General features: G+C 37.1%; 1 protein-coding gene across 6 annotated transcripts in view; it reads left to right on the plus strand.

Moving 5' to 3' along the window:
• The first annotated feature begins 4846 nt into the window (after window positions 1-4846).
• The window catches only part of nedd9 (neural precursor cell expressed, developmentally down-regulated 9), a 90835-nt gene continuing 69739 nt past the window's right edge, over window positions 4847-25942 (plus strand). For 3 of the 6 annotated variants that reach the window (XM_066716049.1, XM_066716044.1, XM_066716045.1), the window contains exon 1: window positions 9739-9955. Coding sequence is in view for 1 of the 6 variants with exons in the window: in XM_066716045.1 (XP_066572142.1) it covers window positions 9944-9955 (12 nt within the window). In the remaining 5 variants the exon portion in view is untranslated. Of the gene's footprint in view, window positions 4909-6558; window positions 6829-8417; window positions 8465-9738; window positions 9956-25942 lie in introns of those variants that run through there. The other 3 variants (XM_066716046.1, XM_066716048.1, XM_066716047.1) reach the window with 3 other exon arrangements.

A 25942-nucleotide genomic window follows, 5' to 3' on the forward strand; every position in this document is an offset into this window, starting at 1 on the left:
CACACGCACACCCATGACAACATATGCAGTGGGCTACACAGGGCCAGCCTGGGTGGCCTCCACTGAACAGCACTGACTATACACAAGGGCGGCCTAACAAAGCAAGCCCTGTGTAGTCATGTAAATGAGCAACATGCTGCGTAGGCGGGCCCTTGGACTCCAGCCTTGTTAAGGTGGAGGCAGGCACCTGGAGCGAGGAAGAGGAGAGGGCCCGGGTCTCCTTCTTTGTTCTGATGCCTGCAAGGGAGTGCGCACAGCAAGAATGATAGGCGCAGCTGGAGCAGCAGGCACATCATGCATGGCTGCTTCTGAGGCTGTTGGCTTGGAGGAGGAGACAGGGGGGCTAAGGGAGAGGTGAAACTCTGATTCACTGAGCCCCTACTGTCACTCACTAATGTGGAGGGTCTTAGGACGCAACGGCGATGGTGGCAGCATCCTGTACGTGACTGGGACCCAAGGCATGCCATAGCAGGGTCGGGGTCCAAATTTTAACTGCACCTGTGGTCGACAAACATACAGGGCAGATGACCTCTCCACTCTGGGGGGGGCGGGGCAAGGTTTGATGGCCGCAAGCAGTGCAGCGGCGGGGGCGAGCGGAGGAAGAGCACAGTCTCTCCATGCTCTGATGTGAGTGGCATACAGCACATTGGCAGGAATGTGTAGCGGTGGCGCCGGACAGTGTAGGCTGGGATGCCCTCGCGACAAGGTGGAGCGCCTAGTGGGACTGGCCACTGTAAGCACGTCTCCACCTGGCAGTTGGATTCAGGTCTGGGGAATGTGAGGGCCAGTCAATGGCATCAATGCCTTCGTCATCCAGGAACTGCCTACACACTCTGGCCACATGAGGCTGGGCATTGTCGTGCACCAGGAGGAACCCAGGGCCCACTGTACCAGCGTAAGGTCTGACGATGGGTCTGAGGATTTCATCCCGGTACCTAACAGCAGTCAAGGTACCGTTGGCTAGCACGTGGAGGTCTGTGTGACCCTCCAAGGATATGCCTCCCCAGACCATCACTGACCCACCGCCAAACCGCTCATGCTGGATGATGTTGCAGGCAACATAACGGTGTCTCCAGACTCTTTCACGTCTGTCACACGTGCTCAATGTGAACCTGCTCTCATCTGTGAAGTGAACGGGGCACCAATGGCAGACCTGCCAATTCTGGTGTTCTCTGGCGAATGCCAATTGAGCTGCACGGTGCTGGGCTGTGAGCACAGGTCCCACTAGTGGACGTCGGGTCCTCATGCCACCCTCATGGAGTATGTTTCTGACAGTTTGGTCAGAAACATGCACACCAGTAGCCTGCTGGAGGTCATTTTGTAAGGCTCTGGCAGTGCTCTTCCTGTTCCTCCTCGCACAAAGGAGCAGATACTGGTCCTGCTGCTGGGTTGATGCCCTTCTACGGCCCTGTCCAGCTCTCCTCGTGTAATGGCCCGTCTCTTGGTATCTCCTCCATGCTCTTGAGACTGTACTGGGAGACACAGCAAACCTTCTTGTGACAGCACGTATGGATGTGCCATCCTGGAGGAGCTGTATACTACCTGTACAACCTGAATGGGCTGAAGGTAATGCCAGTGACACTAGCAAAACACAAAACTAGAGAAGAATCAGTCAGGAAGGAGAGAGCAATTGTCTGTGGTCACCACCTGCAAAACCATTCTCCTTTTGGCGGTTGTCTTGCTTTTGCCTCTCCAGTGCACCTGTTGTCACTTTCATTTGCACCAAAAGAGGTGACATTGATTCACAATCTCTTAGGCTTCCTAACTAGACAGATTGATATCCCTGAAGTTTAATTGATTTGGTGTTATACTGTGATGATTACGTGTTCCCTTAATTTTTTTGAGCAGTGTAGATAAGCCTTGCGTGATGTATTTTAAAACCAAAACTGAAACCGAAGCGCAGCTGGACCTCCGGGGCGCAGCTGGCACAGAATGGTGTTAGTTAATAACTAACTAAAAAATACACACAGAGACAGAGAAATGTGGCAAATCCGTGGGTGAACAGCACTATTTGTGCAGCCAGCCGACCAAAAGCACAAGAGAGCTCTCTTGACTTAATGTTCCAAAGGTGAAATGGCAAAAGAGGAAGTTTCTGTGCAGATGTCATGTCTTATACAAACAGGAAGTAGGAAGGGACCTGTTTTGAGTGACGTGCACATGGGCCAATGGCAGCTTTGATATAGAGATGTTTCAATTGGGTTCCAATGGAAGTGTGCTGAAACCCCTCCCTCTTGGGCAGTGCTTCAGACTTGAAAGATAACTATATACCAGTTGATACGTTTTATTTATTTATTTATTTATTTATTTATTTAAAATATCCTGTTTTATTTGACCTTTTTTTTATTATTGTTGCGGTCATATTTGTTTTACACAATTAAGAAATGCCACTCTCACAGAATCTTGGCATTAGAGTGCTACTCTGTAGATTAAATAAGATTAACTTCTACTGCCATTATTTTGTGCTAAAGACTTGAGACACCAGACACAAAAGTGTTTTTGGTACTCTTTTCAACCCAACCCACAGTTTAATAATCCATTGCTATCTATAGTCTGAAAAAGGAAGGCGTGGTTGTTGTTGGTTTTTTCCCCCACCAATTTCTAAAGTAAAAAGAATGAAACCAAGACCTCACTTCTTTAAAATCTCTATTGGATGATATGTTTAGTGTTTGCTCTTCTGTGATCCTTTGAAAGATTAACTGGTTGAACACCATTCATAAAATATTCACCAAATTTCTTTAGTTTTATTTCATTATGTTGTTGAAATAATCCAGTTATGCCTCGGTTCCACTGGCTTATGCGTCCGTGCCGTGCCATGCCGTTATCCATTATACTTATTATACATAAGGCAGCTGGGGTTTTAAATGGGAGCTTTCTGAATACAAAACCCTTAATAATCATTCTAGTTTATTGTCACTGCTAAGAATGCAAATGGTTAAAGCTTTAAAGAAACAATCACTCATGACCCATTCTAAATAAGTGTTTCAAGATTTGTGGGCCTGTAATAGATAAACAGTATACAAAGTTATCTGTGGCAGGTCACAAGCAAAATTAAATGTCAAATATAAATTTGTAGTTATATCCCCTTTTTGCTGCTCAGTTTTTAAAGACCTGAAATACAAGGGAAAAGAAGAGAATACAAATGTACAAACTGCACGTTAAAACTTAGCTTCTCTCTGGTTCAAATTGTTTTAGTATGTTTTTATTTTAGCTCAGTTGTAATTTGAACTGTTATTGCAGTGCCAAGGACATTACTGATTAAACCACTCCCATTGCTTCTCTAACCAAACCACAAGAAGCTGATAAATAAGGATACCCAACCACTTCTGGTTGCAAAGGAAGGATGTGCTCTGCTATACTTCTAACAGACAGACATTTAATTTAGCCCTGATAATAAGATTTTGAAGGACAAACCAGCAATAAACAAAACAAGAAAAGACAAACACAAAAACAAAGAATTAATAAAATGCACAAAACAGGGGAGAGATCTAGGCTTAATTGAGCCTTGAAGAATAAAAAATTGTCTTTTTTGACTACTTAATTGAGCTGATACTTGAGCAAAACATATGGATAGTGTGCTAAAAAAAGTTAAGTATGGTATTATATTTCTCATGGTAGTAATATGCTAAATCACAGTGATGGACATTAGATAATGCAAAAAGGAATATTTAAGTAGAGGAAGATTAGAAAAACATCACATTGTAATTAGTTAAGTACCACAGTGACTATTTATAAAGAAAACTAAACTTGGTAGAGTTTTAGGTTGGTAAACAACATAAAATATTAAATATTAATGTAGGGAGGGTGGAAAATGCATCATTGATGAATTTACTATTTGGGAGACACTGAAAATGGAGAAGCTTGTAATTGTGTTGACAGGAAAGTTATATAGCACCCTACACAGGTGTTTTTTTGAAGAAAATCTTGTTAGCGTACAGCAGTGGTTGGAATGGTTATCTCCTTCCCTAGCTTTTGTGAAAATCAGTTTATGTCACTGGATTGGGTAATTAAATTAAAGAGACCTCATGATTTACATTGAAATTAACTCAATGTATGTGTGACGACACCTGATGAACCATATGAACCGGTAATCCATTTACTATAAATGGTGTGTGGGTACACTGGGTTTCATTATCTCTTAAACTGGGTGTGCTTGTTGGACATTGGAAATACATGCATGCACACACATGTAGAAGAGAACACACCTCTTTTGCTCAAGTTTGGCGACAAAAGCATGTTTTTGTCCTTAAACAGTCTAAACTAAGAACATACAGGTTGTAAATTGAATAAATGACAAGTGTTATTTAAAAGGTTTAATAGTCCTTAATTGATTATGGGGTGTTTTTGATTTTGTAATGTTTTATGATAGTTATTTTTTCAGTTTTTATAAGCTGCCTGCTGCTGAAAGCTAATCACAATGTTTCTAATTTAAATATGTGATCTTATGCATGAATTGCTCTCTTTTCTGGCAGTTAACTGTTGTAATAGTACTAGGAAGAAATATGACATGACAAGATTGCACAAGAGGGAGGAAGGGGTTTATTGTCCTCACTGAAGTAAATGTAATTATTAGAATTACACTGCAGCAAACTTTTCCCTTCTTTTAATTTTTTTTTACTTGCTTTTTAAAACATGATGTGAATAAATTGTAAATTAAGACGAGTGGAAGATATTACTTACTAAAAGCACAATGAAAACTAAGCATATTTATGCATCCACATTAGAGTGCAGATCAAGTGAATACTAACATCATCATAGTGTTGAAAGAAATCAGACTGTTATTGGTTAACACATATGAGGGTACTGTATACATTCTTACTGCAGGAAGCTTAGAAACCAGTCTCTCTCTGTTGGCTATTGGAAGAGTTTTTTTTTTTTCCTCTCTCAGTCAAGATACCTTAACATGCTGGAGTAAGTTTTCACTACTTTAAATCTAATTAGTATATATTGTTATAATTATTTTTACGCTTGCAGGTTCTGTCATGTTTCTAGTTATCTTATGTAAAATGGCAGTGGATTTAAAAAATAAATAAACATTGTTCTGCAAACTGGCTTCATTGAAGGGTAATTATATAATTACCCATTTTAAACGTGCTCATTATGTAATTAAATTCAAAATGTATTTATGTAATTATTGAAACAGTGAGCGAGTCATGGACAAAACAAAATGCTACTACTACCAATAATAATAATAATAATAATAATAATAATAATAATAATAATAATTAAAAAAAACATTTTTTTTGGAGCAAAAATCTTACAGTCATTTTAAATATCGTGCACAGAAATATATTACTATTATTTGTATGATGACTATGATGATTATTATTATAGAAATGTCAAAAGATATTATTAGCTTGTAGTTTCTCACTGACTAAGCAGTCACTCAAAGACAGTTACTTCTGATAAACAATATTTGCTTTGCACTGGTCTGCAATCAGATAATTAACCACTTTCTTCTACTGCACACTGCTGCTCAAGTCAAACTGCTGTTTAGAGGAAGCTGACCTCCATCTGCTAAATTACAACCCTGAATTGAAACCTATGATCTCATGGCTAAAAAGGAAGAGAGTGATGTTGTTTTTTCTTTGGTCACTTTAAGCCATTCCCTAAATAACTTCTGAAATCCATATTTCAAATGTCTTTGACCTCAATTTATTGTTCATACAGTTGGAAGATGTTCTAGTGCTTTCAGTGTTTGTTTGCTAATCCAGTGTTTGTGATGTGTCCTCTCTTTTATTGGCTTCTGGCTTGTCTTTTGATTATAAACATTTATTTTAATATATTTTTTTACTTTTAAAATCTAACTTGATTTGGAGATTTACAAGCATTTCATTCAACACATGTATTAATACCTTGCTAAGTTTTTTTTTCTTAATTCTGCACAAGCTCAGTGCAATCACACCAAGGAGAGGTGAACATGGGATGGATTTCGGGTATTACATTGTTTTTTGTTATCTGCAACACTGCACCATTTTTGTGAGATGTATGATGACTTTATTTATAATAATAATAATAATAATAATAATAATAATAATAATAATAATAATAATAATAATAATAATAATAATATTGATGTGAAATATCAACTTTTCTTTTTGAATGTGTTTACATTTGAGTTTCAGTCATGACAAATGTTGTGCTTTAAGTAACACATTTAAATGGGTATGGCTAAACTACAATAGTGGTGTTACAGAGAAGTCCTTATTTATTTTATCCAGATGGGCTAGCTGTAATGCTTTGACTATGGCTCAGGCTCCATTGGAATTATTAGTAAAAACCTGATCCAAAAGGATGCAAATATTTTGCTATTAAATATAATGCTAAATTGACAGTTGCAAAAGTCTACATTCTTAATAGATTTTGAATGATAAAGCTTGTTTTTCTTGTGAAAACAAGACTTTCCTCATTTAGAAAGATATCCCTTTGATATCATGCCTTTAACCACCAGTGTGCCAAAGTCATGGTCTCTCAGGGGAAGTACAGCAGATCTTAGGGAGTTAGGACCCAGGTGCAGTTCACGTAGAGTGGGCAGATAAGACAAAGGGGCTAGGCAAAGACGTGGACGAGGAAACAAGCAATGGTCGTGGGATCAGGCAGACAGACTAGCAGAGGCGAGACGGAATCGTAAAAGGAAAGCCAGGCAAAGGGAGACAAGGAAGCGAGGAGACGGCTTGGAATCGTAGACTATGCTGATGAGACTTTGCCACGAATGAGGGCAGTGAGGGGTTTAAGACAGGGAGCAGGAAGAAAGGTGCAGAGCCAATGGAAACAGAGGAAGAGAGAACAAGAGCACAAGGCAGACCGGAATGTTAATAAGGTGATTGACAGGTGAGAAAAGAACAATGAGGGGGAAAGGAAAGACAGGGAGACAGCGGCCTCTAGTGGAGAGAGATGGTGATGGCTGAAAACCATGACAGCCAAGGTGATATCTGTTTCCTGAATTACTGATTTTTAACATTCTTTAATCTTTCAGTTTCGTCTTCTAAACAAAATGCTACATATTACTGTTATTGTTTGATTTGCCTTGTTATTGTTATTGAATTATGCATTTGTTTCATTATTATTATCATCATTTTGGTTTGCACTTGATTCTTAATCGTATTGTTCTGCTTTACTTTCACATACTATGGTGATCTGACTTTATACAGCACTTTGAGATGTTGCTTAAGGTGAAATGCCACATCTTGGAATTTTCAATTTCTGGACCCTAATAAAGAATTATTATAAAGTATTTTTTGGACGTGGTCAAAGCTAACTTCTACATGGTTAAGCAAAGTAAAACTAGCAGAGCATCAACATTTGGTTAATGTGTCAAACAGCTATTCACAGGAAGTTTCTTTTTTGTTTATAAATTGCACAAGTAGGAAATCATCAGTGTCATTACAGAGGGGGAGAAACGAACATTTGAAAGGACCCTACATTCAGTTTGAACTCATATGGATGATGACTTAGTGGCCACTTTATTAGGTACACCTATCTAGTGCCAGTTAGGACCCCCTTTTGCCTTCATAACAGCCCGAATTCTTTGCAGAACAAGGTGCTGGAAACATTCCTTAGGGATTTTGGTCCATGCTGACTCCATAGCATCACACAGTTCCTGCAGATTTTTTGGCCAGACATTCATGCTGTGAACCTCCCGTTCCACCTCATCCCAAAGGTGCTCTAATGGATTGATATCTGAACTGTGCAGGCCATTGGAGTAAACTTTCATGTTTATGGAACCAGCTTGAGATGATGTGTGCTTTGTGAAATGGTGCTAGAAGTATCCATTTGAAAACGGGTAGGCTGTGGCCATAAAGGGATGCACATGGTCAGCAACAGTGCTTAGGTACACTATGTCATTCAAATGATGCTCAATTGGCATTAAGGGGCCAAATGTGTGCCAAGAAAATATTCCCCACACCATTACACCACCACCAGCCTGTACTGTTCACACATGGCAGGATGGATCCATGCATACGGTGTCCATTTTAGGGCATCCTCAGTTATCCTCGAGTTAAGTATTAAGCATCCCCTACTCATGTCTCCGGTATCAAGATCATTACTCACCTCTCCCTCAGTCAAATGTCATTGCTCCAGCATCACACCACCACCTCACTGCTCAGTGCTCAGTGCTCATTCCTTTTAATTTATTTTTTTATGTAATGGTCCAACATTAGTGATGTGGTAAGGTCACTGCACTGTGGCTCAGGAGACCTGGGTTTGAATCCCACTATGACTGGAACCCCCAATACATTATATTATTTTTAATGTTTCTTTGTCATATAAATAAATCTTAACTGTGTTATGTTATTAAATGTGTTATGTTCATTGAACAACCTTTTGATCTGCTACACATGTTCAAAGCCATTATTAAAACCAATACATAAGAAACTAACGTTTTATGTCAACGTTTTGTGTGTGTAAAAAAAATTAAGAGCAGTGAGCAGTGATGCCGGAGCAATGACGATTGACTGAGGGAGGGGTGAGTATAACCATCTTAATACCTGAGACTTGAGTGGGGGATGCTTGATACTTGAACTTGAGGATGACTGATGCATGAGGATGTCCTAAAGCATAGTTTTCAAAAGGACCAAAATAAGGAGATGGTCACAAAGTGATTTTTTAAGCCATATTTATGTGACTTAATCATTTACTGCAGAAAGTGAATACATGGTACATTTTATATTAACCATTTGAAATTAGTTTATTAATAAGTTACACTCACCTGTAAAATTGCACATATACAATGTTTTGTGATACTTTGATACTTGCTTTTGCATTCCTAGTACTACTAGTGTTTATTTTGATTTCCGCCATGCCCCCTTTCCCTTAGCTCTTAACTATGACTTCACATCTTGTCTGCACAATCTAGGATGTAGGACTTATATTTTGTGTGCTGTATATTTTCCTATACACTTGTGTAAATTGGAATTAGTAAATTGCATTATGCTTTGAACTGTATTGTATTACTGCACTTTGTATTGCTCTTATATTTTGTAAGTTTGCTAATAAATAAATAAATAAATAAATAATAATAATAATAATAATAATAATAATAATAATAATAATAATAATAATATACAGTAGGGGTTTGTAACATATACTTTTAACTTGGTAGCAAGACATGAAACCCCCATTACAATATTCAAATAAGAAAATTAAATGCATCAGAAGGCTGCACCAAAATGTTATGATTCCCATGCTTAACAATTTGCAAATTATATATATATATATATAATTTGCAAATCACCATCACCATCACAACACCATCACCATCAGCCTGGTGTCTGGCCCATTGCCATTTTCATATTTTCACTAAATTATGTAATTAAATGTATTTTGGTTTGTTCTCTGATCCATTCATTTATATTTATGTCTCTTCTTGTTATCCCAAGCATACATGCTTCCATGCTGCTTTGTGTTGTCCGCAGTTTCTGTATACTTTTTGCATGTCAGCAATGAGTGAGCACTGGTAGTATGCATTGATTGATCAAATACTTTTCTATAATATATTCGATATAATAATATACATATAATTCTTATAGCGGAAAACACGAGCTGTGGTAAGTATGACAAATCTCAACATGGCCCTTTCAGCCACATTTCCCTAAATAACATTAAAACAAAATGCAGATCACGAGAGAAAACCTTACTTGCAACTTTAAATGAGTCACAATAAAGAAGCACTTCCTCCAACAGGAGGGAGTAAGTGCTTCCTGACCAATAGTGGTTGAATTATGTAAAAGAGCTAAACAGTCATGCTGGGCTGTAGAAATCTAAGGGCTCAAATATACTAGGAACCTGTGTGAAGTGTATCAGGAATTGTGTTTGTGATCTGGAAAAAAGCAACTCTCATGGTTATTTAACTGTAAGGAACACCGACATCAGTTCCGTGGATGCTTTCTCTGTGATTATTACTAAAGCGGATGCAATTGACAAATCAGAACGCGATTAAAACAATATGAAGTATAAAGTAAGTCATTTTATTATGATGATAATTATTATTTTATAAACAATAAGGTATATTTTGTGAATTTGGAATGTGTGTGCAGATTATCTAGGGACACAAACGGTGATTGATATGTGTTTTTTTTTTTTTACTCGCGTGTTCACTAATTAATTGTCAAGTCCTTACAGAATGAAAGTTGTTTATGGTACTGTGGCCAGATTCTTGTAGAAATCAGAGCTTTGTGCACAATATTTCCAAACGTATATGTCAAGAAGACAACAGTTTTGGACATTCGCTTTCTCATGTTTTTATGTATTTAATCTAAGGCTTTTTTAATCTACGAATTAATTACAGATAATTGTATCCACATTGTGTGATTCATTGATATATTACAGTAGATTAACTCATCAACTGATTAAACGTTTAATTCAAAATGTTATCCTCTAAATAGTATAACTCAACATTACGATGTTGCCTAATTGGTATTACTACATAAAATAGCCTTGGACATTGTAAATAGTTAATTGTCAGCTTCCACTAAAGTAAGTCAAATTAACAATTTAATAGCAGTGCTTAACCATACAGTATACTAAAAAAACAAATAAGCTAAAAAAACCAGATACATTCATTCGACTATGTATTTGATAAAGACTCTTTCAGTCATACGAGGAAGCAAAGGTTCAATGGAAAAATAATCTAGTTCAGTGTGACGTTACGAATATCTTTCCATAGTAGTTAACACACTTCTTCCTCTAGCAGCATTTAATGATTTCTATGAACCAGACAATTAATTCTGAGACTGACTGAACAATATTTTGTTAAATATTTGACACAGCATACAAAATGTATGTGGCTTTAAAAAATGTGTCTTGCTTTTCGATAACGTTGCATTTGTCATATTTATTAATGGCTTGTAGGTAGCTCCACTTCAGTGGAACATACATAACATTTTTTTGCCGATATTAAACAAATGGGAAGTGTGAAAGATGTCACCTTAAATGTTACTTGCTCAGTGATTGGCACTGTCAGGCTTAGTTTTTATAATTGCACTTATGTTGCACTTATGTTGTAAGTCGCCCTGGATAAGGGCGTCTGCCAAGAAATAAAAATAATAAATAATAATAATAGGTATTTCTCCTCCTTGTTGCCTGGGTTCAGATTTCACCTACACTACACCTACATTTCACCTGCCATCACGTTAAGCCTGTGAGGCGTATATATTTATAAGCAAATCTCACCAAACTTAAAATGTCAAATAAGAGAGTGATAAGGTTACTGAGGTCCAACTCGGGTATGTGTACCATGAAGTGTAGTTTTCCCTGCTGCAGAGGAATATAAATGATCTTTCTACACCACTGCTTTCCTCTTACGTAATCCTATCACTCCTCATGAATCCAGGCATGAACACACTCTTAATTGATGGTAGGGTGTCTTGGCTGGAATATAGCTGCTTTAGGTTGTAAATTGTATTCAGAATACTATCTGAAATAACTTCAGAACCTGACATCAAGGGGCCGATGGTTTAACAGGTGCAAGTCAGGACAAATTGTCTAGTTTCTGAAAATTACAGGATAAGATGGCAAGGTTATCAAACTGATTGATCAGAGACATTTTCTTATATTACAGGTATTCATTTAAGGAATAAAGCAAAAGAGACAATGTATTCATGACTTGAAAGGTGTTTTGTACAGATTTCATGTTACTCCTGTTAATTATTCTAGGGAAGAGGGGGAAAAGTGTTTCTGATATTTAAAAATAGTCATGCATTTTCTGAATGCTTGTAATTCACTTGCTGTGGCACCTCAGGATCATTCGTCAAACATTTTTAGGTTAGTTTAGCTTTTGTTTTGACCCCCCTCCCCTTAATTCTTGTGATACTTAAGTAACCAATACTGAAATAGCCTACTACAGGGCTGCATGATTAGGTGAACCAGACAAACTGGGATGGGATTGTTGCTTTTTTATATTGTGTTTCTAGGCACACCTCCAAATGTACTAGCAAAGAAAGAAAGATGGGGCAGTAGTATGAGAAATACATGTTTTTGATGGACTTTCTCTAAGCAGGTTTGTCCTAAAGCTTCAGATAGGGTGGCAGTACTGACAAACACTTGTGTTCAGAGCACTATGGGGGGCGATTGTGAGAACACTTGATATTCAGAGGAGCATGCAAAAAGCGCATTTACCTATAGCTGGCCTGAAATCAAGCATTTTATGTTAAAAATCACAGGGAGAATAAAGAACAGCATTCAGGTTGCATATTTTCCTTTGTAGCCGTTTGGACTTGCTTCCACTCTTGGTATCACTGATGTTTTATCACTGAGTGCATTTTTTACTATTTCTACAGAATGAAAACATGTTGTGAATGGAGATAAGAACTATGTTTTTTTCCTTCTTTGTTTCTAACATATACAGTACTGTGAAAACGTTTTAGGCAGGTGTGAAAACATGCTGTAAAGTAAGAATGTATGTTTATAGATTATATTTATCCATTAACAAAATGCAAAGTGAGTGAACAGAAGACCAATCTACATCAAATCAATATTTGGTGTGACCACCCTTTGCCTTCAAAACAGCATCAATTCTTCTAAGGTACACTTGCACATAGTTTTTGAAGGAACTCGGCAGGTAGGCTGCCCCAAACATCTTGGAGGACTAACCACAGTTCTTCTGTGAATTTTGGCAGCCTCAGTAGCTTCTCTTCTTCATGTAATCCCAGACAGACTCGATGATGTTGAGGTCACGGCTCTGTGGGGGCCATACTATTACTTCCAGGACTCCTTGTTCTTCTTTACGCTGAAGATAGTTCTTAATGACTTTCGCTTGTATGTTTGGGGTTGTTCTCATGCTGCAGAATAAATTTGGAGCCAATCAGATGCCTCCCTGATGGTATTGATGATGGATAAGTATCTGCCTGTACTTCTCAGCATTGAGGAGACCATTAATTCTGACCAAATGCCCAACTCCATTTGCAGAAATGCAGCCCCAAACTTGTAAGGAAATTCCACCATGCTTCACTGTTGCCTGCAGACACTCATTTGTGTACCACTCTCCAGCCCTTTGGCAAACAAACTGCCTTCTGCTACAGCAAAATATTTCAAATTTTGACTCATCAGTCCAGAGCACCTGCTGCCATTTTTCTGCACCCTAGTTCCTGTGTTTTCGTGCATAGTTGAGTCACTTGGCCTAGTTTCCTAGGTATGACATTTTGGCCGCAAGTCTTCCATGAAGGCCACTTCTGAACAGACTTCTCCGGACAATAGATGTGTGTACCAGGGTCCCACTGTGTTCTGCCAATTCTGAGCTGATGGCACTGCTAGACATCTTACGATTGTGAAGGGAAGTAAGCATGATATGTCTTTCATCTGTTGTAGTAAGTTTCCTTGGCCAACCACTGCATCTACGGTCCTCAACGTTGCCCGTTTCATTGTGCTTCTTCAAAAGACCTTGGACAGCACATCAGAAACCCCTGTCTGCCTTGAAATTTCTGCGCCTGGGAGAGACCTTGTGTCTTGTTGCTGTGCTCAGTCTTGCCATGGTGTATGACTTTTGACAATAAACTGTCTTCAGTAACCTCACCTTGTTAGCTGAGTTTGGCTGTTTCTCACCCAGTTTTATTCCTCTAGACAGCTGTTTCTGTTTCAGTTAATGATTGTGTTTCAACCTACATATTGAATTGATGATCATTAGCACCTGTTTGGTATAAATGTTTAACATACACCTGACTATAATGCCTACAAAATCCCTGACTTTGTGCAAGTGTACCTAGAAGAATTGATGCTGTTTTGAAGGCAAAGGGCAGTCACACCCAATATGAATTTGATGTCGATTTTTCTTCTGTTCACTCACTTTGCATTTTGTTAATTGATAAATATAATCTAAGCAGACAAACAAACAAAAACTGTGGAAAAAATAATGGGATATTGCCAATTAACATGCCTGAACACCAGAGCACTAGGAAGCCCTATATGAGAACAGACACTAACATTCCATGATGATCATTTTCTCCTGTCGAATTAGCTGGTGATTTTTGTCCTAATAGCAATTAATACCAAGATCAAACCTTTTTTGTCATGTATGACAAAACAAATTAAACTGCCATGGGCTCCCAGTAATTTTTTTTGTTGGAGTTGACTTACATGCATGTTGTTTATATGGTTAAAAACATCTAGGATTATTATCATAATCAACATTTTTTAAATATATATACATTGTCCATATTTAAGGTATATGCAGGGCCCTTTTTCTTGCAATTATTTGTATTACTTTTAAATTCTCCAGAAATTATTACATTTCTTAGCAGACACCCTTATCCAGGTTGACTTACAATTGTTATAATATATTACATTATTTTTTACATACAATCATCCATTTAGACAGCTAAATACCAAGTACCTTGCTCAAGAGTACAATAATAGTGTCCTTCACCAGGGATTGAACCCACAACCCACTAACACTACATTCATTAAGATTTAAGTAATGTACTAGAACTTTGTGGTGGTGTTCATTGTGGACCAAGACATTCCTGTTGTGTTAGATGTAATTTCTATGTAGGTGTTCACATTTCCTGGCTTGTAAATCAGTTTGTAGTTACCTTTTTCCCATTGTGAATACTGTAGATAAGGGTGCATTCCTGCAGTTCTTTTAGACTGTGGGCAGCTCATTAAAACTGATAATAATAATATTATAAAAAAGGCATTATGTATCTGTGGTATTTAAAGAAGCAACATAATTCCTATCACAATTTGTGTGTATTCCTTTTAGGATTATTAGTCTTTGCTCAGATTATATATAATGTGTTTATCCATAACTAACTGCTACAGTTGTCAAACAAGAGGAAACTTGTGACAGCTGGGAACAAGAATACCTCACAACATTGCATAGTTCTGCATAATAAAGCTATTGTTTCATTTGTGCATCTGTGAGTGTATATACGATGTCTTGACTTGGCATACTTTAATGGGACCCACTCCAGTGTCCTAATCTATTATGTTGTCACTTTGTACAAAGACGTGTTTAAGACTTTACATTACAACTGTATTAGATCCACCTTGAAAAGGACTATAAAACTGTGCAACAAGTTCAAAGTAAGTTCTGTGCATTCAAACTTGGTTTGGTTAGGGGTCGCTTTTGAAAATAATGTATCTTTATGGTTATACATTGGTACGGTTTTTACTACCCAAATATAAATTAAGTTTCTTGATTTAATTTGTTCACATTATTATTATTATTATTAATTGTTGATCGTATATGAACTTGAATTACAGTAATTGAAAAGTGATCGTAAAGTTCACAATAGTTGTTTATGACTTGATATCAAATACATTTCAGATTAACAGTCTATCAATATGTTTATGTTTTGCATCCATCAACTAACTGATGTAAACATCTGACATCAGATATAATGCATAAATTATACATGGACTAAAATGTAACAAAAATGACTTTGATTAATGCTAGACAAAAATGGCAGGAGTTTTCTTTGACTAATATTAACTAAAACTAGTGAAAGATTAAATTACTAAAATGTGACTAAAAAGCATTTTAGATTAAAAAAAAAACTAAATCTAAAAAAGCTGCCAAAATTAACACTGCTCTGCTGATTATGTAACTCTGAAAGGTTGGCCTTAACTAAAGGCTTTTATGAACTGGTATAAAGTATATTTTTCTGAGATTTAAATGGTATTAATTTCATGTTTAAGCTCTTGATTCTCTTTTTAAAATAGTGTCAATTTTCTAAAAAAAAAAAATTGTATTATTATTAGCACCACACTGATGCTAATTAGAGAGACTTGGAATTAATGTATTTTATCCTATTTTGTCATGCAATATTGCATTAATAAGTTAGCAACGTGATTGAAACTGATTAACTCGTGTTTTCCTACTGGTTTTCATCAGTCTGTGCTTGTACTATAATCCAGTAATAATGTGAGTTTCAGTTTATTTGTTTTTTTCCCCTGTACAATTTTGAAAATAACCCAAAGAGTTTAGAGATTAATTTAGAATTTACCTATGTGTGAAAAATGTAATGAAAGTGATCCATGCTGACTGATAAACAGCTACCAGATTTCTGGTCTCTGCTTATAAATGTATCACAGAACACACACAGTATAACTACGTTTAGAGAGCAGGCAACTCCTATCAACAGATGATATCCTGTTTACTTCACAGAGGTGAAGCTTCTCAGAACTGAAAGAGTTCATGTGTATTCTCAGAACTCCCCCCCCCCCCCGTGTCTTTCAGAAAGCTTTTTGTTAAGAATGAAAATAAAACAAGAAAAGACTTGGGAGTAGCATATAACGCAATGCTGAGTGCAGGAAATGGGTGGGGGAGACACTCACTGGAGAGGAAGGGGTCACCCTCACACACAGACACACATCATACGTTCACATGCAGTGACTGACATTTCACACTGACCTCTTCTAAAGGGGCTGGAGCCAGACCTGGCTAGCATAGTGATTCAATCAGATGACCTAGTTAGGCAAGAACCACATGAAAAACTATTAAAGTTCCTTGGGTGAATGGAGGACCTGTTGTGTGCGATTCTCCGGCCTTTGCTGATTCACACTAAGAGGGTGGGATTAAGTAGGCGGCAGACTTCTGATTCATCACTTCACAATAAAGTCTTGTCAGTACCCTTGTCCCCTGAGAGCAGGCTAGTTGTCATGGCACATAAAGGCGAAAATTAACTTTAGAGAGATAATGGAGTTTATGGGTGGGTGAGTAGGAGCTGGGTTCAAAGTTTAAGTGTTTTATTTTAATTGATGATGCGTATGCACTGCTACTTTCATTATTTTGTTTCTTAATTATTAAATTCAGATGTAGCCTATGCATGTGAGCTAAATCTTTATGGTATTTTTTAAAACAGTTTGCTGGTATTAATTAACACCCACATAAACAATAACACTTTTTTTGTGTTTATTTTCAGGTAACTGAAAATAATGTGATATTTTCACATCCTGGATAAAGGCATATAAGAAATATAAAAATAAATTACTCAGACTTTAGACAGCTCTAACATGTTAAATTATAACTGGGGATACAGGATTGTGTAGATGTTTTGCAGTTCACACATTTCCCAAAATATTTTATTTGTAATCTTTTTAGGTTTTTAGTATTGGGACCAGAGTGAGGGTCAGTTCATTTTCTTCAGTTCCACCCCAGTTCAGTCTAGTCAATTCCACTTCTTGTTCTTTAACTCTGTAAAACAATTCCAGAAACAAATTGGAAATGAGTCCATCTCTGATCAGGATTGTGTTTAAAGAGCAGCCATATACACATCAGTTTTCACTTATGGGCCAATTAAATAAAATAAAACTACTTGTAAGTTTGGCACATGTTGTCTCACTGGAATGATGCAGACAAAAAGCTTTGCATGTTTTAATAGAAACAAAAGGGGGACAGATGCTAAACACTATGCCTAGTTTACAAGGGCAAGTTTGTATGGTGACTCTATTCAGTTTCTGTGCCCTTCGGCAGTGGTTTATCACAAACTGTACACACATCACCTAATCATTTGCATTATTTTATTTCCTCATAGAATCTAACACTCTTTTTCAAGACAAGGGCTAAACTGTCTGTCTTTCTTCCAGTAAGTGTTTAATTACAGGCCCATCCCTTGTGCTGCTGGTGAAGAGATTTTACAGTAATGAAATGGTTTTAAAGTGTGGGGGATTTTATAGCATTTGTGGAAGAATTTAGTCAAAGTCTTAATTACACTAATGGGTTGGGTGAACACAACCTATATACAATTTAAAGTTACTTTAAAGGAAGCACAACATCTTATTGTAAATGGGTTTAATAACTTTTTAGATTCTGTGGGGAAAAAGGGTTTTGCAGAGTAGTCCTGCTATCTGGAGGAATAATTTATATTAAATTATGCATTCCTATCAATAGATGTCAATGATTTTTTACATCAGTCATAAAGTTTAAAGGATCTAATGGATCGTTTAGTTATATATTTTTATTTAGAAGAAAGATTTTTCAGTTTCAGACTCTTTGCTATGTTTTCTGTATTTTGGAGTCAGGGAAAAGAAACCTTAAACAAAATACTGCAAGCAATCTAATTTAAAGTATATGGATAAAGCAGAGATACATGCCTACATGATTGTGTTGAGTGCTTATGACCCAGTGGAATGCTTACAGACTGTAGATATCTAAGGAATTTAATTGTTCACTAGTGACTAGTTGTGTGCTACCTGAAAAAGGAAAATTTGAGTTTGTGATAAATGGTCTACTGGGTACTTACATGGAGATCCTGGAGTTCAAGTTATTGTGCTATTTAACAACTCATAAATGTAAATGGAAGAAGACTGCACCATTAACTGCACACAAATGTGTTGAACGTATCAGACTACAGCAAAATGGAAAACATGTGTTTGTAGGAAAAATTAAGAATGGATTTCGGTATTCACACTGTTATGGCTAGACACAAACAACTAGACACAACTATAAATACAAAAACAGCAAAATAAACAAAACAAATACTCTTTGTATATTCTTACAAACGTAGCAAAATATTGTATGTAAAGCATGATGCTGAAATGTTACTAATTATTTATCATTTCAAATTTTATTAATACCTTGAATTAGTTTTAAGAAAATGTTTTATTAGGCAGATAGTTAAATTAAAGGTTTTCACCAGCTAGGGCTGTGCTGGGTTTGTTCTGAAACTCTTTTAGAAATAGGAAGATTATGGACTCAAATTAGCGCCATAAGTAATGAATTCAAAAATATATATATTGTAAACAAAATTAAAAAAGTTGAGAAAAAATTTATGTTGAGATCAAAAAAAAAAAATTGAAAGCAAAATGTATAGAATTGTAAACAAAAAAATTACATTGGAAGCAAAAAAAAAAACCTTGAAAGCAAATAATGTTAAATCGAGAGCAAAACTCGCCTGCAGCCCCTGTCTTTGCTTGCGATGCTGCAATCTTTGCTTTCGCCGCCAGTTTCTTTGCTTTTGATATTTTTTTTTTCATTTACGAGTTTTGGCGCTGTTTTGCCATGAGGGCGGGATTTACATTGGTCCAGTAGGATTGAGTGACGGTTCTTTCTAACCCAATCAGTGAGCAGGGTGAGCTGGACTGGGTGATCTCTGTGTGGGATGGGAATTGATTGTCTCGGTTTCAACAGCAGCAACAGTTCAGCAGCTCCTTAAATATCCTGTGTGTGTATAGACCTGCAGTCAAAAGCTGGACAATCACTGGATCCCACCGCCATTTGAGCCCATACATACAGCACTGAAACAAAACACAGGATTCACCTGCTACGTGCACAGTAACATGTTTAATATCATTTTCATATTAATGTAACCTGCAGGAGCACTTTATTTCAGCTCCTCAGATAACACAGCGCCAGACTGATGGAGCTCACATCATCAAGACGCAAATGCAAAGATGAGAATAAAGGCTGTATAAAATAAACACATGTAATATGTAGAAAGCGATTGTCCACAACTTTTATTAAAAGCATGCTTTGTTTATCATTAAATTCCTAAGCCATGTAGTTGCTCCACTCAGTCTATGAGTCAGTCAGTGGTGAAGTCAGATGTGTTGCAGAGTGGTGACTGTCAGACCAGCCCACCCTGCTCACTGATTGGGTTACGAAGAACCATCACTCAAACCAGCTGGACCAATGGTGACTTATGATCCACGCCTCCCTGTAAATCCTGCCCTCATGGCAAAACAGCCCCAAAACTTGTAAACGAAAAAAATAAATCAATCGAAAGCAAAGAAATTGGTGGCGAAAGCAAAGATTGCAGCATCGCAAGCAAAGACAGGGGCTGCAGGCGAGTTTTGCTCTCGATCTAACATTGTTTGCTTTCAAGTTTGTTTGGTTTTTTTTGCTTTCGATGTATTTCTTTTTGTTTACAATTCTATACATTTTACTTTCGATTTTTTTTTTGATCTCAACATCTATTTTTTCTCAACTTTTTTTTGTTTACAATATATATTTTTTTCACTTTGTTACTTATGGCGCTAATTTGAGCCCATAGAAGACTCTTCAAATTCACATTCCAATTATGTTTTATTGTTCAGTCAAACAGTAGAACTACACAAACACAAAATAAATGTAATAACAATTACACACAAACAGAATAAAATAAAGATTTACACTGTAAAAGAACAATGTGCAAATTGCTCCACTGCAAATCATTGAGATTAAAGTTTTATAAATTAATCCCAATTTAAGTATTTAATTTAAAAGAACGATATGTAAATGACTTTTTTTTTAAGTGTTACAAACCTGTGCATTTAGTTATGTTGTGTGTGGAGGTTTCTGCCAGAAATACCAAAATATTTACTTAAAGATGATCGCATAGGAGCTGTGATGGTTCACTATGCTTTTTAAAAACAATTCTTAATTACATGGTAGGCTAATAGTATTATTAGCAATAGTCCAATCACATTATCAAAGCATTAGGGCAAATATAGTGCAAATATAAGTATATACAGTTGAATTTCAGGAAATTCAAATTCGATTCTTATGTTCATGTTTAATGTAAGCCCTGGAATACATCTGCATCTCATGTTTACAATTACCATGTCATTACCATATGCTAATAGAGTTACAACATTAAAGACGGACAGACGTACGGATACAATTTAATTTCTAAAGCGGAACCATAGAAGAGCCGCGGTGCAGCGCCGAATCTTTGAGCGTACCACAGCATCTCTGAATTTTACCCGCTTATTTGCTGAGATATATCTGGAAGACCTAGAGCATGAGATACACCAGTTCAATAGAATAATGAACAAGAAAATCAAAAATGGAATGCCAAAGCCAGGATGTATAGTTGATGTTGCTGTGTTTATTGAACAATTCAAAGAAGTGTTTAATTAACTCTTTAAGTTGTGTAAAATTGCAGTCTCTATCCCAGTTTGTACTGCAGCTTGTGAATGCAGTTTTTCAACACTCAAGCTTATCAAAAATTACCTGAGATCTTCTATGGCTGATGCAATCTTGCTGTCAACAAGGGCTAAAATTCTTTATATGGATGATTTTGTTGATCACTTTGCCAAGAGTCATGGTAACCAAAGGATAAAACTATTCCAAGCCTTCTGTTAGCCACTCCGAATTGGGCAATAATAGCTTTAGCTTTAATGTATGCAGAGAATTGTCATCTTAACATGATTTAGTTATAAATGGTATTTTTTTTTACTTGTTTTTAGTTATTTGCAATACAGCATACCACTCTCATTGTTTTCTAATAGACTGGATTTTCTTTAAAGCACACACTGTTTGGAAAATACATTTACCAAGTATTGCACTTTTAGTCAAACATAAAATAAAAACATTTAAGTTAAATTGATATACTATTAAGCCTCTTTCTTTCAAGATGTGTTATATTTATCTGGCTTTGGGCAGGGAGCATATTTATACTACTGTTAGATGTAGAAATGTAGTTTCTTTCACGATGTGCCACCCCAAAAAAATCACTGGCCCCTCTTTGGCCACCCCATTCAACCTTATCTGCAGGCACCCCTGATGATTAAGTGCTGTTAGTTTTGAGAACTGTTATATTGAAGTTTGCAAATTTCAATATTTAGTTTGATTTTACAGTGTTGGTTTAGCGGAAAACGCTTTGTTGGACACAACGGCCTTAATAGCCTATGTAGCAGTCCATTCCATGCAAAACATACATTTGAGTGTGCAACGATCCCTACTGTTCTTACACTTCATTTGTATTTACTGTTCTGTTTGTTACACAGGTTAGAGCATACTGCTGGCAGATTAATTTGTTTTCTATTATTGCTGAGCCTTTGTAATTAAGTCCCCGGTTAACTTGAGTAGAAGTAAGATATCGCCCTCACGGATTCATGCGCAGCTGCTGACACAAACTAAGGTAACCCACGGCCTTAATTTACAGTTTATTTGTTTGGAATACATTAAAAAAATGTATTAGCAGACTATGGAGATTAGTCACATTGTTTTGCAGGGCAAAATGAAGGAATGTAGTGGGTAATATAATGATTAAGTTGACATGCTTCATTTTAATTAAACTAATATTATTATTTTTTCTCAAGGAACGAATAACAAATAATATATTACTTTTTATCAGTAACGACCCCAACAAGGGTAAATACACATAAACATATTATATTCTCTCTATTTGTTGCACTTGAGAATGTTTACTGTTATAGTGTTATGGTTGTAGTGTGGAGTAGTGGTTAGGCTCTGGACTCTGGAGTGGAGGGTTTGTGGGTTCAATCCCAGGTAAAGGCACTGTTGTACCCTTGAGCAAGGTAGTTTACCTAGATTGTTCTAGGAAATGCCCAGCTGTATAAATGGGTAAAAATAAATGTGATTTAATGTAGCAATTGTCACCCTGGGTAAGGGTGTCTGCTAATAAATGGAGTAATAATTGTTTTGTGTCTGAAATAAAGAAAACCTATAGATCTCTTTCTTAAACTTTTATAGTAATCAAAAAATGTTTATTTTGTCTGTAATTTTTACGGTGACCATTTAAATAAATATAAGCACAGTCAATATTATATTGTAATATACACTTATATGCTTGTAGATACATTGTACACTGAATGTCTGCAATATTAATAATAGGGCTGCAACAACTAATTCTTGGGTCTACCTGGGGTGCAGTGACAGAAAAAAACAAAAAAACTTGAAAGATGGCAGAGGCTGCAACCACACAGTCATGTAAGTCTTCTAAAGTATGGGAGCACTTTGCATTTAACATTTCAGTGTGCAAAGCTGAACTCACATGGCGTGGGAGCACAACAATAATGCATAAGCACCTGAAGAGAAAACACATATGGCTCCGCATGGTAAAAAAAGGCCATTGCACACTGGATCTGACACGTCATTTGTAGTCTTTCATTCGAAAACTTGTCCGTCATGGACATGGCACATTGGATCCATTAAAACAACACTAGGTACACTAGGTGTGTCTCGCAGGCTATGCCTGTTTCTTTACCTCCTAAACTGCATTATTATTATTATTATTATTAATAATAATAATATAATACGTTTTATTTATAATGCACTCTTATTATACCCACACGCTACAAGTCAAGCAAGAGTCGAAACAGACAGTAAAAAGATACAGCATTACAGTACATACAGACAAAACAAAGCAAGAAAACAAGCAGGTTAGCCAATAAAGGGGAACAGCAATAATAAAATACTAAGAGGATTTAAAAACTTGCAACTAACAGAGATTCTTAAAGCTTTTTTTAAAAAATGTGAGTTTTAAGAAGTGTAGCGCTTAACTCTCAAAGCCTCTGGAAGTACTTGTAATTTAGTAATTTACTCTCCTGTAAGATAGCACTTTACAATGTTTTATCATAATACTTGCCTTACTCATACTGTTATTTTTATTTGATTTTGATTTGATTTGCCCTTGACTGTGACCTAAGATCTTGTCTGCACTCAGCTTTTACAATCCAGGATGTAAGACCTCATATATTGTATACACTTGTGTAAATTGGAATTTGTAAAATGTAACTTTACATTTGTAATGTTTTATGCCTTGAACTGCACTGTATGTTTGCACTTTGTATTGTGCTTATATTTTGTAAGTCGCCCTGGATAAGGGCGTCTGCTAATAAATAAATAATAATAATAATAATAATAATAATAATAATAATGTGCGTTGCACGTTGGCACAATGCCACAGAAGGCTCGGACTATGGGATCAAATAAGTGCCATATATAAAAATGCATATATATCGTTAACTAAAAGAAAGTTTTACAAACAGGGCTGCTTAAAAAATAAGGAGCTTCTACAACATTTTTTAAAAGCTTTAAAAAAAAGAAAAGAAAAAAAACCTTATCGCACACAAACTATACCTCACCATAAAGGCACAAAAGCAGAGTGCATGCTTTATCATTAAACTGTTTATTTGAAAGTGAAAATAATGTAAGTCAAATTTTAGTTGTTTATCTGTGCTTAACCACTTTCTAGAATTCTAGATACATCACTGGATACCATTCATGCCCAGCTCCTCTGGGATACCTTACCATAAATCGTCTATATTTATTTGCTCTGTTATATAGATCTTTGTGGTTATGATGATTTAACGCACATAAAATCGGATAGAATTGAAATTGTTTCACCATTGTACGAAGGAGTCAGTGTGCAAGGTGAGACAGGGAATGCACACTAGTTTTTTTCTCTTTTCACACATAAAAATTGGATGAATCATCCGATCCAGTGTGCATGTAAATGTAAATATTGTGCTACTATGCATAAATGCACATTCTCTCCATTTCAGAAAAAAACAAAAAACATTCTACCTCCAGTTAAGCAGTTCATTAAGGAACAGAAACCAAGAGATTAAAAAAACTTTAACATTTAGAAGCATGTGGCCACTACAGTATCAGGTTTGCAGAATGATTGCCTTCCTGGATGAACTCATCCAAGAAGATTTCATTTGTGAATGTTATCGGCATGTTGAAGTCCTAAAGATCAAGGTCCATGATCTTGAGGATAAGCTTGTTGATCTGCACTGTATTAGTGATATGGAAGAATTAGTCAATCAGCCCATGAGAGAGATAGTGTGCACGCCAAAACCTAGGAGAGTTGAGATCTTAGAGCAAGACAGCGTAGAGATCTGCTGGGTTACAGTATGTCATAACCACAGAAAAGGGCATGCACAACCCTTAGAGACATCCCAAGAGCTTGAAATGCCCAACAGGTTATTATTATTATTATTATTATTATTATTATTATTATTATTATTATTATTATTATTATTATTTCTTGGCAGACGCCCTTATCCAGGGCAACTTACAACATAAGTGCAATACAAAGTGCAAGAATACAGAATTTACATTAAACAGAGCAATTCAAAATATAATACATTTTACAACCAATTTACACAGGTAAGTACAGTAAGTGAGGTCATACATCCTGGAAAGTGAAAGCTAAGTGCTGTCAAGATGTAAGGTCACAGTCAAGGGTTACAGGAAAGGGAGCAAAGGGGAAATCAATCAATAATACAAGTATTAGTAACACAAGAAGCATGATAAAATGCTGTGAAGTGCTATCTAACGGGGATTAAAAGGACTAATATTACAAGTATTGTCTGAAAAGATGTGTTTTGAGTAAGTGCCGGAAGGAGGTCAAGGACTCTGCTGTTTTGACTTCGGTGGAAAGGTCGTTCCACCATTTAGGGGCCAGGGATGAGAAGGAGCGGGCTCTGGAGGAAGGGGAGTGGAGAGGAGGCAGAGTTAGTCTTCTGGCACCGGAAGACCGCTGTGGTCTGGAGGGGACGTATGGGAAGACGAGGGACTGAAGGTAGCTTGGTGCAGTGTGGTCGAGACAGCGGTAGGTGAGGGTCAATGTCTTGAACTGAATGCGTGTCGGTATCAGGAGCCAGTGGAGGGAGCGGAGCAGTGGAGTAGCGTGTGTGAATCGTGGGCAGAGAGAATACCAGACGAGCCGCAGAGTTCTGGATGAGCTGGAGCGGGCAGGTACTAGTCGAAGGCAGGCTGGCCAGGAGGGAGTTGCAGTAGTCCAGGCGGGAGAGGACCAGTGACTGGATGAGCAGCAGTCAAGTAGTTGGTGAGGAAGGGACGGATTGCTCGGGAAGAATCTACAGGTGCGTGTCGTGGTGATGTGCTGGGTATAGGAGAGCGCAGGATCAAGGGTGACTCCTAGATTTTTAGTGGAAGAAGAAGGAGAGTGTGTAATGGATTCCAAGGGGATCAAGATGGAGAGATCAGCAGAAGGTGAGGAAGCGTGGGGGAGAAACAGGAGTTCAGATTTGGAGAGGTTGAGCTTGAGGTGGTGCAAGTGCATCCAGGCGGAGATAGCAGACAAGCAGGAAGAGATGCGAGAGGGGATGAGAGGGTTAGAAGAGGGAGAAAACAAGAAGATCTGGGCATCATCAGCGTAGAAGTGGTAGGAGAAACCATGGGATGTGATGAGGGGGCCCAGGGAGCGAGTGTAGAGATTCCAACTGCTGGACACCGACCGAGATGAACAGTGACAGCTCAGAGGGTGATGGGAGGGCAGTTGAGCACCAGAGCACCATGGTGCCCACTCCC

This window comes from Amia ocellicauda, chromosome 10, assembly GCF_036373705.1.
Source record: "Amia ocellicauda isolate fAmiCal2 chromosome 10, fAmiCal2.hap1, whole genome shotgun sequence".
NCBI classification, from domain to species: Eukaryota; Metazoa; Chordata; class Actinopteri; order Amiiformes; family Amiidae; genus Amia; species Amia ocellicauda.